The sequence below is a fragment of the Manis pentadactyla genome, chromosome 8 (genome assembly GCF_030020395.1).
Source record: "Manis pentadactyla isolate mManPen7 chromosome 8, mManPen7.hap1, whole genome shotgun sequence".
In the NCBI taxonomy this organism is placed as follows: domain Eukaryota; kingdom Metazoa; phylum Chordata; class Mammalia; order Pholidota; family Manidae; genus Manis; species Manis pentadactyla.
In genome coordinates this window covers 95524418-95540862 of record NC_080026.1, presented here as the reverse complement: position 1 = coordinate 95540862, position 16445 = coordinate 95524418, and the positions used below count along the sequence as shown (strand labels likewise).

At 39.0% G+C, this 16445-nt stretch overlaps 1 protein-coding gene and 1 pseudogene across 4 annotated transcripts in view; both read right to left on the bottom strand.

Annotated features, from left to right (window-relative positions):
- Positions 1-16445, bottom strand: part of NUDT13 (nudix hydrolase 13) — a 33780-nt gene that overhangs the window by 8531 nt on the left and 8804 nt on the right. For 2 of the 4 annotated variants that reach the window (XM_036928680.2, XM_057505969.1), the window contains exon 2: positions 6859-6947. The exons of 1 other annotated variant lie outside the window; for it this stretch is intronic. In XM_036928680.2, the coding sequence (XP_036784575.1) occupies positions 6859-6874 (16 nt within the window). In that variant the 5' untranslated portion in view covers positions 6875-6947. Of the gene's footprint in view, positions 1-220; positions 361-6858; positions 6948-16445 lie in introns of all 4 variants that reach the window. One more of the 4 variants, XM_036928677.2, reaches the window with a different exon arrangement.
- LOC118933869 (survival motor neuron protein-like) lies at positions 373-5704 on the bottom strand (annotated as a pseudogene).

The following is a 16445-nucleotide window of genomic DNA, read 5'->3' as shown; positions in this document are numbered from 1 at the left end:
GGAGTTTTGCTGATCCCTGGTTTAAGGCAGTAGTGGTTCATACCATCACCAAATAATTGACTGGGCAGCTCAGGTTTATACACTAAATAATTAATTGGCAGAAACAGTTAGAAAAATCTGGACTCATAAGTTGGAGGGTCCTGCTCAGGGATCTAATATGGACTGAAATCTGCTTAGTGGCCACAGGCTGCTCTACTCTTCTGTTCCACTTTGGGCTTACCTAATAGGCTATGTTGGGGGGCCAGATATTGATGGTCTGATTTCTGAAGCAAAGGAGCCAGGCTATGAAAGAGGTAAAATGCTCCTGTCTGGTGGGCTTTTTTACATGCGTCATCATCTTCCTTCAGTTCAAACAAATACCTGTATTTTGGAAATAAACCATTACAAAACCATACTTAGTTACTTTTACAGTGTTCATCCCTGAGAATTCTGTTATTGCATCCCTGTCTTCCTAAAATTACTTCTTTTTGTCTATTCACATCCTAAATTGCTCTAAAGAGAATATGAGGTGTCTGCAGGCAAATATTCCCTTCTCTGTCCTACTTACACCTTGCCCTCATGGCCGTGGTTGCACTTACGTTGTACTATTAATCTGTCTCCCCTAAAAGACTGTGGTCTTAAAGTCAAGGTCTGCCTTAGTTCTGTATCTCCAGTAATTAGCATATTGAATGGCTCAATTCAATAAATATTTATTGACTTGAACTTCAAGGGTAATAAATATTGACCGAATTGAACCTCAGGGTACTTTGCCAATACTATGCTGTGAGGCAATTCATGTGCAGCAGAGTGAAAGGAAAACAAGTGCAGTGATAAAACATCCGCCACAGAGTACCTCGAGATGGGAACAGACTCTATTACTGCAGACAAGGAACACTGTACTTGCAGGATCTCTCATTCAATCTACAGATGGTAAAGAGCAAATTTTATCTTAAATGAACTTTTGTTTCAAACATCTAGTTCCCCAAGTGGATGCCATCAGCTCCTCATCTCTACTGAAGGGACCACTAATGGGAAGGTGAAGCCTGTACTTGACCTACATTTACTTAATATCTAATGTTTTCAATAGCCAAAATAAAAATGTGGAAAAGAGACCATCCTATAATTAGTTTCTCTAAAAGAAACAGTATTGGAGCAAGCTCTAGGCTTTTCCAGTACCTTCATTAAGGATGACCTAAGTTTATACCTTCAAGAGCTTTGGGAATCAGGTCAGGTGTGCATGATTCAGGGGGTACTGAATGCATTCTCCTTCTGAGCCTTAAGGATAACCCTTTTTTCCTCTTGAAAGCCCCCAAAACAAACTCTCAGGTATATGCCTTATTTTGTCACTTATATGGGAAACATAGTTTCCAGGTATTTTCTGTAGGCTCTGGGAGCTTTTGTAACATCAGTAGAGTTAGCTCAACATGAAATTACAAAGCAAAATGATAAATGTGCCCCAGTGGCATATTGAGGAACTTATTTTTGATTGTATAATGAAAGGGGCTACAGTGAACTCTTTATAAACAGAAGACAAAAGTAACCTGAGATTTTAATCCTGGTGATATTTTAAAATTTATTATGAGTGGCTACAGCCTCCTGGGGCAAAGACTTAATGTATGTCAAAGGAGAGACATGTGGCACTGAGAAGTTACCAAATATAAACAATAGAATAAACACCATTGCCTCCATTAAAGAACACTAACAGTGGTACAACCTGTGCTTTGCCCTAATGACCCTAAAAAGAAAAACACCTACAAAAAGGTTCAGGTTAAGGTCTTAAACCCAGGGCCTCACTGGAACTAAGGTCCAAAAAGTTTTTTATATTCTTCTTAAATCAGGAACACTTAAAAATTCATTTTCCCCTTAAAATAACATGGAAACCACAGCACTAAGATTATCAAATTTAAACTTTATTGTTATAAAAATAAAAAATATTCTATGAAAATCAGAAAATACAATTATCAGTTATCTAGAATCCACCATTCAGAGATGACCACTCTTTATACATTGGAATTCTCCAAACTGATAATATCATGCATCTCTACATAAAGATTTGTATATTTAGAGTCATACCTACTAATTTGTAACCTTTTTTTCTTAAACATATTAACATTTTTTTCACACCATATTCTTTGATATAATTTTATTCTTCTTAAAAATCACACATTATTTATTGTCAATAAATGTACACAGCACAAAATTACAAGTACAAAAGAGTATGCTATGAAGTCTCCCTCATATGTCATGTTGCCTAGTCCCTCTTCAGAGGTAACTTGAGTATTGCTGACATGATCATCAATGCACATACATACAGGCAAATGCACATTTACACAAATGTCAAGTAGTACACTACACACAGTTCAGCATCTTACCTTTTTCATTTAAATACATCTCCTTAGTATGGGAGAATATATTCATAAACGACATATCCGATAAGGGGTTGACATCCAAAATATACAAAGAGCTCATACACCTCAACAAACAAAAAGCAAATAATCCAATTAAAAAATGGGCAGAGGACCTGAACAGATACTTCTCCAAAGAAGAAATTCAGATGGCCGACAGGCACATGAAAGGATGCTCCACATCACTAATCATCAGAGAAATGCAAATTAAAATCACAATGAGATATCACCTCACACCAGTAAGGATCACCACCATCCAAAAGACAAACAACAACAAATATTGGTGAGGATGTGGAGAAAGGAGAACCCTCCTGTACTGCTGGTGGGAATGTAAATTAGTTCAACCATTGTGGAAAGCAATATGGAGGTTCCCCAAAAGCTCAAAATAGAAACACCATTTGACCCAGGAATTCCACTTCTAGGAATTTACCCTAAGAATACAGCAGCCCAGTTTGAAAAAGACAGATGCACCCCTATGTTTATTGCAGCACTATTTACAATAGCCAAGAAATGGAAGCAACCTAAGTGTCCATCAGTAGGTGATTGGATAAAGAAGATGTGGTACATATACACAATGGCATATTATTCAGCCGTAAGAAAAAAACAAATCCTACCATTTGCAACAACATGGATGGAGCTAGAGGGTATTATGCTCAGTGAAATAAGCCAGGTGGAGAAAGACAAGTACCAAATGATTTCACTCATCTGCAGAGCATAAGAACAAGCAAAAACTGAAAGAACAAAACAGCAGCAGACTCCCAGAACCCAAGAATGGACTAACAGTTACCAAAGGGAAAGGGACTGGGGAGGATGGGTGGGAAGGGAGGGATAAGGGGAAAAGGGGCATTAGCAGACATAATGTAGTAAGGTGGGCACAGAGAAGGCAGTATAACAGAGAAGACAAGTAGTGACTCTATAGCATCTTACTATGCTGATGGACAGTGACTGTAATGGGGTATGTGATAATGGAGTGAATCTGGTAACCACAATGTTGCTCATGTAAGTGTATATTAATGATACCAAAATAAATAAATAATAAATAAATAAAGATATCTCCCTGTCAGACTGCTATACGTAACAAGTATACATAATGTAGTTTTTTAAAAACAAAAAACTGAACAAACTGAATACAAACATCCCCTGCTTTTCAAAAGCTGGCATTACGCCACTTCATTTTTACAAAAGACCTACATTAGTACTGTATACTGTACCTGTTCTAACCAAAAGAAATCCTAGGAGGATTTTCGCTTTTATGAAAAAAGGCAAAATACAAAAATAGTGTTCAGTGTTTTGCAGCAAGCTGTTATAAAGGCACTGCCAAGCTCTTTCCCCAGGAATTACAGTCAGCATCAAGCCACCATATCTTTGAACTGTGTCTTGGAACATCTGTGCTTTATCTTGATTTATTTTGTTCGTCTGTTAGCAAAATGTGTCTTAAGGTATCAGAAAAGCCTAACAGAGGTTATTTTGGGGGTCTAGTAATGCTCACATTTTTTCTATATAAATTAATGACAATTGCTTCTTTCCTTTATGCCATTTGGGCTTGGAAAGGTTTCTTAGGAATGCTCTACTTTTGGTTAGTGGGAAAAAATTGTAATTGTTCAAAACTAATTCAAAATATTTTATAACTCTTATTTTACAAACAAGAATAACAATGGAGAAAGAAACAGTTCTCAAACTATAACAAGTAGATATTCTAGCAATTAGATAAGTGTGAAGGATAAAGGCATTATTAATTAGTTTATTCTTTGGGGGAAGCAATATGACAACATAGGATCATTTGCAGAACTATTTAGAATCTGAGGTCCCACATATGAAGTTAATCATCAATACACAAAAATAATTCTACAGAATTATGTTAAACAACAAAGCCCTAAATAGATTATTGCCATCTAGAAACATCTATCATTAATCCTAGATTTGACATATTAGTCTCCTGCACTTGAGAGGTATATATAGTGTAATATTGTTGTTTAGTACAGTTTGTTGTAATCATCATAATAGACTAACTTTTCAGAAAATTAAGTGTTCCAAAATGGGAAAGGTGGTGCAATAAATTGAGTCATCCAATCAAGTATTCAAGAAAATGATGAAATGTTTGTTTAAAAATAGGGGGAACAGCTGTATACTTGTCTTCCTGACATAAGTTATAAAACTGGGCACAATATATGATACAACCATTTTCAGACATTGGACAACAGCACAGGGCAAAGATCCTTGAGAAAGGGAAACACTTAAGATAAGCTTTGCATTTCCCCCTTTTTGTCTGGACACAATTTCCAAACTGCAGCATGGAAGAGAGAGCCTGCACAGAGAATTATTCTTCCTGGTGGAAGAAACAAGTTTGGGCCTTGGAGTGAGGCAGCTGGAATTCAAAGAGGTAGGGTGTAGAGAGGAGGGATTTGAAGAGAAGGAGCTCCAGAAATTTGTGTAGGGTTTCCACTTATGTCTTTGCCTGAATCCTGAATTATGCATGTATAGAACAAGACTCCATAGAGTCTGGAAGAAACAGTTGCTGGGGTGCTGAGAAACCTTATGTTCTGTCACAGCTACTCCACTGTGATAGTAGTAGTAGGGGATAGTTCTGAGGTCTTAGAGTTCCACCATTCACTATGGCCCAAGGTAAGTCACGTCACCTCTGTGAGTCTGCCTTCTCATTACATAATTGAAATGTGAGTACCTTCTTTCTTTTTTATTTTGTTTGAAACCCATAGTATGAGAGGCCCTCATGTACCAAGAGAATAACATACTTCTCAAAGCATCAGCATCATCAAGAGAATCTGGACATACGGGAAACAGTCAGAGATTTTTGTTGGTCCAGAAAGAAAGCCAGCATGATAGGAAGTGTGGTGGTGGTGGTGGGCCACCAAATATCCTGGTCCCAGTCCTGATCCAAGCATATGGAATGGTGGAGGGAGAAAAGAGTTCTACGGGCAGTTTTTGACTTGATATTTAGTTTATTTCTAGGAGACCTTGAGGAGTTCTCATTTTCATCTGTTGAAATTTGACTTTCGCTTTCATTATCCTGAGCATTCTGTTCTACATTATTAGCTACATCAGAGGTAGGGCAAAGTAGATCAGACAGATTTTGCTCCTCTTTATTTCCCCATATGCAGTGAAAATCACAGGTTTCTCTCTTCAAATCAACTGAAGCAGTGGTAGCTGGGAAATGCCGCCATCTTCCTACCAAAGGCAGAACACTTGTCACCAACTTTCCACTGCTTCATGGGAGTTGTGGTATTCTTTTTTTGGTTTTTATTCTTGGCAGGCTTTCTCTTAGGTGTGTCTTTTTTTATCTGAAGCTTCAGAAATGTCACCATTCTTCAGAGCATGTCACAGCTTTATCATAAGCTTTTATCAATGCTGTATCATCCCAAATGTCAGAACCATCACTCGGGCCTGTGCTGCAATGGAACAGCACTGGGTCCTCCTGCTCCGGGATGCCACTGCCTGGGCCTGTCACACCCTGGTGATTCTGCTGTGGGCTGCCTGGTGTGGGCTGTGTTCCTGAATTTTATTCTTTTCTCATGATTTTTTATTCATTTTTTATATATTGCAATCACTTTAAATACTCATTTTTTAGACTATTTAGTAATTCTGGTATTGTTCTCAGAGTCTCAGCCTAAGAACTGCAAATAAACTAAAAGCCCAACAATATCTAAAACAAGTATTATAATTTTGTTGTTTTCTCACACCACACTTGCTTATATAAGTTTGTATGTTTATGTACCTTTGAATTTTGGACTGAGCACTCATGTTTGGTGAGCTTTTTATGTGGGAACCCCTGGCTGTGAGTATAGCCCTTTAGAAGAGTTTAACATTTGCTTCTGCAAGGTGTCCCAGGGGTATTGTAAGTTGAGGACTACTACTTAAATTCTTTACTTAGATTGGGGGTTTGGGGACCACACTACACAGATGGCGCAAATTTAAATCCCAAAACTGTGTGAACACAGGCTAGTGATTTCAAATTTGCTCAGGCTAAGAAGTCCTTTATCATCTTTCTGTACTGGTATAAATTTTTGTTTTTTCTAGTCTACCTATCACTGATGTTTAGCTCTTTATTGGGGGTAGGTGGAGATGTGAGGATTGGAGTTATCTACCATATTTTCAGGAAAGTTCTATTTCGTGTAGTTTTAATTCCATCATACGGGCGTACCATAGTTTAATTTTTCCCTTGCTGTTCATTCACCCATTCAGCAATACTCAGTGCCTACTATGTGCCAGGTACTGTTTTATGCACTAGGAATAACAGTGGAAAAGATCTTAATAGAACTTATAGGTATGTGAGACATTTTGGTTATTTTAGATATTACTGGAAATTTCATTTGTTTAGAATTTTTCCAATTATAGTTTACAATGAATATCCTTATATGTAAATCATAAACCCTTAATCCTCAATATAGGATCATGAAATATTTATAGCTTAATGGGCTAAAGATAAAAATAATCAGAGCTCAGATTAGTCAAAACTCACCGGGTTTTAGTGACATAGGTTGACATCAGCCTATAGCACAAAAAAGATTTTCTCCAGCAAGCAATTCCACAATTCCACATTGTCAGGTCCTTAGAGGAAAGATGAGTTTTAAAAAAGTCATAGTATGCAATTAAAGTAAATAAATTACCAAGGGGGTTATACTTTAGGATATAATTACCTTTTAATATTAAGGAAAGAGAAACTGAATAGGACTGAGATGATCTGGTTTCTAAATTGCATTTCTACCACTAACTAGCTATGGAATTTCAATATTTCAGTATCATTTTCCTAATCTACAAAATTGAAACCTATTCTACCTACCCAACAGATTATTGTGAGAATCAGCTAATTATCCACAAAAATATATGTGCTTCTCCTATACTACAGAATTGTTTCTGGGAGGTAGCTGCCAAGCCAAGGCCTACATTTCTCACCTCTCTTATATCCAAGCAGGGCCAAAACTAGGTCTTAACAATGGTGTTTGAGTGGAAGTGATGTGTACCTCTTCTAGGCTGAAGCAGTTAAGAAGTGGGTATGCCTTCCCATCCTTATTTTCCCCTTCTGCTTGAAGACTATGGAATAGCAGAGCCACTAAATGGAGAAGTCTGGATCCCTGAATCACTACATGGAGAAAACCACCCTCCAACCAAAGACACACCACCTTGGAATATTTGTAAGTGAGAAGTAAACTTCTACCATATCAAGCCACTGAAATTTTGAAGTTTGTTACAGAAGCTAGCACTATTCTAACAAACTAAGTAAGGCAAGGAGGGTCTCCAGAGTAATGGAGCCAAGTTTCTTGGAATACATGAAAACCAAAGTCCCTCTGTGAATAAAGTAGGAGGAATCATATAGATAAGAAAAATACAAAATCATGGCCATTAGGAAAATATTTCAAAAGGAAGCTATGCAAATCTACATGAATCTAAGATATTTTCTATTTTATTTTTTTGTATCACATTGTGAGAGAAAAAAAATTCTATATCTTAATCCATTTTGCAGCAGGTGATTTCTTTTAAATTGTATTTTATTCCCCATGAAAAGTACATTTCACATTAGCAATAAAAAAGTCAAGAAGTCCCACTGAAATGAGAAAATCAGTACAGTTAAACAACCAACCACCCTTTTAACTGTGCCCAAAGGAAGCAAACTTTGATACTAAACCATTGAGGTTTGTCTGAAGTTCAGGCTTACTTCTTGATTGCATAATTATGAATCACTGATGACTAATTCTTGGAGATTTCTGGCTACAATCTGTGTCCTAGCCAAAGGTAAAATATATTTAGCAAATGACATTCAACAAAGTCTATATTGAGAACTAACTTTATGCAAGGTCCTTTAAAGGAACATAAAAATGTACAGGATGAAAATCCTGCCCTCAAGAGACTCCAGCAGGATAAAGAAAACAAATATACAGCTGTCACAGAGGACAATATGTGATATGTGGGTTTGAAAGCATTCTAGGAGAATATTAAAAGTATAATCCCTATTTTAATATCCCAAAGACATGTGTGAATACTGGAAGGAATGTATTTTAAGTTAATACTTCTGTCTTACATACAACTCTGTGAATGTAAATTGGTACAAGATTTTTGGAGGGCAATTTTGGACTATCTATCAAAATGTTAAATAAACATCTCTTTCACCTAGCAAGTCCACTTCTAAGAATTTATGCTAATGAGGAAAGGATATGTACAAGAACATTAACTGAAAATTGTAATAGGGAATAATATATAGCTGATTAAAAATTAAAAGGAAATAAGATAACAGTGGAATATATATGTAGTAACAGGGAAAGACATTCAAAATATTAAATAAAAAAAGCAAGAATTGGTGGAGCCAAGATGGCGGCGTGAGTAGAGCAGCGGAAATCTCCTCCCAAAACTACATATATCTATGAAAATATAACAAAGACAACTCTTCCTAGAATAAAGACCAGAGGACACAGGACAACATCCAGACCACATCCACACCTGCGAGAGCCCAGCGCCTCGCGAAGGGGGTAAGATACAAGCCCCGGCCCCGCGGGACCCGAGCGCCCCTCCCCCCAGCTCCCGGAGGGAGAAGAGGAGGCAGAGCGGGAGGGAGACGGAGCCCAGGACTGCTGAAAACCCAGCCCCAGCCATCCGGACCAGAGCGCAGACACAGTGCATGCGTGGGGCCCTGGATACTAGGGAAACAGGGTAGCAAGAACAGTGAGTGGGTACTGGAGGCTGGGCGCTGGAGGACATAAGAAAAGCGAGCGGCCATTTTGTTGTTGTTGTTGTTTTGTTGAGGTGAGTGCTTTTTGGAAGTCTTAAAGGGACAGGGACCCCAATACTAGGGAAACAGGGCATCAAGAATGGCAAGCGGGTATTGGAGGCCGGCGACGGAGAAAAAAAGAAGAGTGAGCGGCCATTTTTTTTTGTTGTTGTTGTTGTTTTGTTTTGGCTAGTGCTTTTTAGAAGTCTTAAAGGGATAGGGACCCCAATACTAGGGAAACAGGGCAGCAAGACCAGTGAGCAGGTGCCTGAGGCTGGCACTGGAGAATAAAGAAAAACAAGCAGCCGTTTTTTGTTTTTTTTTTATTTTTTATTTTTTGTGTGTGGTCATTGTTTTGTTTTGGCGGGTGCTTTTTGGAAGTCTTAAAGGGGCAGGGATGGAAACTTAATCCAGAGGTAGGGAATCTGAAATCTCTGGGCACCCTAATCCCCTGGGCTGCAGGGAGCACGGAGGCCCCTTACGGAGATAAATAGCCTCCCGGCCGCTCCCCCTCCAATGGGACTCCACCACTTTGCAGTAGCAACCCGAGCCAGGCCACCCCCACAGCAACAGCGGAGATAAACTCCGTAGCAGCCGGGCACGAAACAGAAGCGCTGTCTGCGAGCAGCTACTAGAGGTCGCGGTTCTCCCAGGAAAGGAGGGCCACAAACCAACAAGAAGGGAAATTCTTCCAGCTGTCACTCGTCCCAGCTCTGCAAACTATTCCTATCGCCATGAAAAGACAAAATTACATGCAAACCAAGATAACAGAGAATCCAGAGAAGGAGACAGACCTAACCAGTCTTCCTGACAAAGAATTCAAAATAAAAATCATAAACGTGCTGACAGAGATGCAGAGAAATACGCAAGAGAAATGGGATGAAGTCCGGAGGGAGATCACAGATGCCAGAAAGGAGATTACAGAAATGAAACAAACTCTGGAAGGATTTATAAGCAGAATGGATAAGATGCAAGAGGCCATCGATGGAATTGAAACCAGAGAACAGGAATGCATAGAAGCTGACATAGAGAGAGATAAAAGGATCTCCAGGAATGAAACAATATTAAGAGAACTGTGTGACCAATCCAAAAGGAACAATATCCGTATTATAGGGGTACCAGAAGAAGAAGAGAGAGGAAAAGGGATGTAAAGTATCTTGGAAGAAATAATTGCTGAAAACTTCCCCAAACTGGGGGAGGAAATAATCGAACAGACCACGGAAAGACACAGAACCCCCAACAGAAAGGATCCAAGGAGGACAACACCAAGACACATAATAATTAAAATGGCAAAGATCAAGGACAAGGAAAGAGTTTTAAAGGCAGCTAGAGCGAAAAGGTCACCTATAAAGGAAAACCCATCAGGCTAACATCAGACTTCTCGACAGAAACCCTACAGGCCAGAAGAGAATGGCATGATATATTTAATGCAATGAAACAGAAGGGCCTTGAACCAAGGATACTGTATCCAGCACGACTATCATTTAAATATGAAGGAGGGATTAAACAATTCCCAGACAAGCAAAAGCTGAGGGAATTTGCTTTCCACAAACAACCTCTACAGGACATCTTACAGGGACTGCTCTAGATGGGAGCACTCCTAGAAAGAGCACAGAACAAAACACCCAACATATGAAGAATGTAGGAGGAGGAATAAGAAGGGAGAGAAGAAAAGAATCTCCAGACAGTGTATATAACAGCTCAATAAGTGAGCTAAGTTAGGCAGTAAGATACTAAAGAGGCTAACCTTGAACCTTTGGTAACCACGAATTTAAAGCCTGCAATGGCAATAAGTACATATCTTTCAATAGTCACCCTAAATGTAAATGGACTGAATGCACCAATCAAAAGACACAGAGTAATAGAATGGATAAAAAAAGCAAGACCCATATATATGCTGCTTACAAGAAACTCACCTCAAACCCAAAGACATGTACAGACTAAAAGTCAAGAGATGGAAAAACATATTTCAACCAAACAACAGCGAGAAGAAAGCAGGGGTTGCAGTACCAATATCAGACAAAATAGACTTCAAAACAAAGAAAGTAACAAGAGATAAAGAAGGACACTACATAATGATAAAGGGCTTAGTCCAACAAGAGGATATAACCATTCTAAATATATATGCACCCAACACAGGAGCACCAGCATATGTGAAACAAATACTAACAGAACTAAAGGGGGAAATAGACTGCAATGCATTCATTCTAGGAGACTTCAACACACCACTCACCCCAAAGGATAGATCCACCGGGCAGTAAATAAGTAAGGACACGGAAGCACTGGACAACACAGTAGAGCAGATGGACCTAATAGACATCTATAGAACTCTACATCCAAAAGCAACAGGATATACATTCTTCTCAAGTGCACATGGAACATTCTCCAGAATAGACCACATAGTAGCCCACAAAAAGAGCCTCAGCAAAATTCAAAATATTGAAATTCTACCAACCAACTTTTCAGACCACAAAGGTATAAAACTAGAAATAAATTCGACAAAGAAAACAAAAAGGCTCACAAACACATGGAGGCTTAACAACATGCTCCTAAATAATCAGTGGATCAATGAACAAATTAAAATAGAGATCAAGGAATATATAGAGACAAATGACAACAATAACACAAAGCTCCAACTTCTGTGGGACGCAGCGAAAGCAGTCTTAAGAGGAAAGTATATAGTGATCCAGGCACACTTGAAGAAACAAGAACAACCCCAAATGAATAGTCTAACATCACAATTATCGAAATTGGAAAAAGAACAACAAATGAGGCCTAAAGTCAGCAGAAGGAGGGACATAATAAAGATCAGAGAAGAAATAAACAAAATTGAGAAGAATAAAACAATAGCAAAAATCAATGAAACCAAGAGCTGGTTCTTTGAGAAAATAAACAAAATAGATAAGCCTCTAGCCAAACTTATTAAGAGAAAAAGAGAATCAACACAAATCAACAGAATCACAAATGAGAACGCAAAAATCATGACAGACTCCACAGAAATACAAAGAATTATTAGAGAGTAGTATGAAAACCTATATGCCAACAAGCTGGAAAACCTAGAAGAAATGGACAACTTCCTAGAAAAATACAACCTTCCAAGACTGACCAAGGAAAAAACACAAAAGGTAAACAAACCAATTATGAGCAAAGAAATTGAAATGGCAATCAAAAAACTACCCAAGAACAAAACACCCAGGCCAGATGGATTTACCTCGGAATTTTATCAGACACACAGAGAAGACATAATACCCATGCTCCTTAAAGTTTTCCAAAAAATAGAAGAGGAGGGAATACTCCCAAACTCATTCTATGTAGCCAACATCACCCTAATACCAAAACCAGGCAAAGACCCCGCCAAAAAAGAAAATTACAGACCAATATCCCTGATGAATATAGATGCAAAAATACTTAATAAAATATTAGCAAACCAAATACAAAAGTATATCAAAAGGATCATACACCATGACGAAGTGGGATTCATCCCAGGGATGCAAGGATGGTACAACATTTGAAAGTCCATCAACATCATTCACCACATCTACAAAAAGAAAGACAAAAACCACATGATCATCTCCATAGATGCTGAAAAAGCATTTGACAAAATTCAACATCCATTAATGATAAAAACTCTCAGTAAAATGGGAATAGAGGGCAAGTACCTCAACATAATAAAGGCCGTATATCATAAACCCACAGCCAACATTATATTGAACAGCGAGAAGCTGAAAGCTTTTCCTCTGAGATCAGGAACTAGACAGGGATGCCCACTCTCCCCAATGCTATTTAACATAGTACTGGAGGTCCTAGCCATGGCAATCAGACAAAACAAAGAAACACAAAGAATCCAGATTGGTAAAGAAGAAGTTAAACTGTCACTATTTGCAGATGATATGATATTGTACATAAAAAACCCTAAAGACTCCACCCCAAAACTACTAGAACTGATATCGGAATACAGCAAAGTTGCAGCATACAAAATTAACACACAGAAATCTGTAGATTCCTATACACTAACAATGAACCAATAGAAAGAGAAATCAGGAAAACAATTCCATTCACAATTGCATTAAAAAGAATAAAATATCTAGGAATAAATCTAACCAAAGAAGTGAATGACCTATACTCTGAAAACTACAAGTCACTCTTAAGAGAAAATAAAGGGTACACTAACAAATGGAAACTCATCCCATGCGGGCTAGGAAGAATTAATATCATCAAAATGGCCATCCTGCCCAAAGCAATATACAGATTTGATGCAATCCCTATGAAATTACCAGCAACATTCTTCAATGAACTGGAACAAATAATTCAAAAATTCATAGGGAAACACCAAAGACCCGAATAGCCAAAGCAATTCTGAGAAAGAAGAATAAAGTAGGGGGGATCTCACTCCCCAATTTCAAGCTCTACTATAAAGCCATAGTAATCAAGACAATTTGGTACTGGCACAAGAACAGAGCCACAGACTAGTGGAACAGATTAGAGACTCCAGACATTAACCCAAACATATATGGTCAATCAATATTTGATAAAGGAGCCATGGACATACCATGGCGAAATGACAGTCTCTTCAACAGATGGTGCTGGCAAAACTGGACAGCTACATGTAGGAGAATGAAACTGGACCGTTGTCTAACCCCATATACAAAAGTAAACTCAAAATGGATGAAAGACCTGAATGTAAGTCATGAAACCATTAAACTTGTGGAAAAAAACATAGGCAAAAACCTCTTAGACATAAACATGAGCAACCTCTTCTTGAACATACCTCCCCAGGCAAGGAAAACAACAGCAAAAATGAACAAGTGGGACTATATTAAGCTGAAAAGCTTCTGTACAGCAAAAGACACCATCAATAAACAAAAAGGAACCCTACAGTATGGGAGAATATATTTGTAAATGACAGATCCGATAAAGGCTTGACGTCCAAAATATATAAAGAGCTCACACACCTCAACAAACAAAAATCAAATAATCCAATTAAAAAATGGGCAGAAGGGCAGGAGTGGGCAGAGCCAACATGGCGGCGTGAGTAGGACAGTGGGAATCTCCTCCCAAAAAAATATATATTTTTGAAAATACAACAAATACAACTAATTCTAAAAGAGAGACCAGAAGACACAGGACAACAGCCAGACTACATATACACGTGCGAGAGCCCAGCGCCTGGTGAAAGGGGTAAGATACAACCCCCAGCCCAGCGGGACACGAGCACAGCTCCCCCCAGCTCCCGGCGGGAGGGAGAGGGAGCCCAGGACTGCTAAACACCCAGCCCCAGCCACCCGCACCAGAGCGCAGACACAGTGCACGCATGGAGGGCTGGAAACTAGGGAAATAGGTCAGCAAGACCACTGAGCGGGTTCCAAAGCTGATGCCCCTGTGACAAAGAAAAGCGAGTGCTTTTTGAAAGTCTTAAAAGGACAGGGACTTAACAGTTAGATGGAAACAACAAAGGTCACAGCCCAGTGGCTGGAAATTACAGGGAAAACCGGGCGCACTAACCCCCTGGGCAACAGCTCTGAGACCCCTCACGGAGGTAAACAGCCAAACAGCCCTCCCCCCTCGTCCATTACCCCTCCGGGCACTGCGAAAGCAGAGAAACAGCCTAAGGCAAACCACGCCTCCATATCGGCCGGGCAAGACACAAAGACCCAGCCTACACGCAATTACCCAACACAAGCCACTAGGGGTCGCAGTTGTCCCAGTAAAGAAAGGCCAGTAGCAAGTGAAAAGTTTGGCCCTCCCAGCTGACAGTCAATAGCACCTGTCAACATGAAAAGGCAAAAAAAATATGATCCAGACAAGACTAACCCAAACAGCTTCAGCATCTGCTACATCTTCCCCTGAGAAGGAACCTGGGGAGATAGATTTAACCAGTCTTCCTGAAAAAGAATTCAAAACAAAAGTCATAACCATGCTGATGGACTTGCAGAGAAATATGCAAGAACTAAGGAAGGAGAATACAGAAATAAAACAAGCTCTGGAAGGACTTCAAAACAGAATGGACGACATGCAAGAGACCATTAATGGACTAGAAAACAGAGAACAGAAACGCAGAGAGAGAAAAAGGTATCTCCAGGAATGAAAGAATTTTAAGAGAGCTGAGTGACCAATCAAAATGGAACAATATACGCATTACACGGGTACCAGAAGAAGAAGAGAGAGAAAAAGGGATACAAAGTGTCTTTGAAGAAATAATTGCCAAAAACTTCCCCAAACTAGGGGAAGAAATGGCCCCTCAGACCACAGAGGTACACAGAACTCCCATGACAAGGGATCCAAGGAGGGCAACACCAAGATACATAATAATTAAAATGGCAAAGATCAAAGACAAGGACAAAGTATTAAAGGCAGCCAGAGAGAAAAAAAAGGTCACCTACAAAGGAAAACCCATCAGGCTATCATCAGACTTCTCAACAGAAACCCTACAGGCCAGAAGAGATTGGCATGATATACTTAATGCAATGAAACAGAAGGGCCTCGATCCAAGACTACTGTATCCAGCACGACTATCATTTAAATATGAAGGAGGGATTAAACAATTCCCAGACAAGCAAAAGTTGAGGGAATTTGCCTCCCACAAAAAACATCTACAGGGCATCCTACAGGGACTCCTCTAGAAGGTAGAACTCCTAAAAAGAGCACAGAACAAAACACCCAACATATGAAGAATGTAGGAGGAGGAATAAGAAGGGAGAGAAATAAAGAATCATCAGACCATGTTTATAATAGCTCAACAAGTGAGTTAAATTAGACAGTAAGATAGTAAAGAAGGTAACCCTGAACCTTTGGTAACCAAAAACTTAAAGCCTGCAATGGCAGTAAGTTCATACATTTCAATAATCACCCTAAATGTCAGTGGACTGAATGCACCAATCAAAAGACACAGAGTAATAGAATGGATAAAAAAGCAAGATCCATCAATATGCTGCTTACAAGAGACTCACCTCAAACCCAAAGACATGCACAGACTTAAAGTCAAGGGATGGAAAAAGATATTTCATGCAAACAACAGAGAGAAGAAAGCAGGTGTTGCAATTCCGGTATCAGACAAAACAGACTTCAAAATAAAGAAAGTAACAAAAGGCAAAGAAGGACATTACATAATGACAAAGGGCTCAGTCCAACAAGAGGATATAACCATTATAAATATATATGCACCCAATACAGGAGCACCAACATACCTGAAACAAATATTAATAGAACTAAAGGAGGAAATAGAATGCAATGCATCCTTTCTAGGAGACTTCAACACACCACTCACTCCAAAGGACAGATCCACCAGACAGATAATAAGAAAGGACACAGAGGCAATGAACAACACACTAGAACAGATGGACCTAATA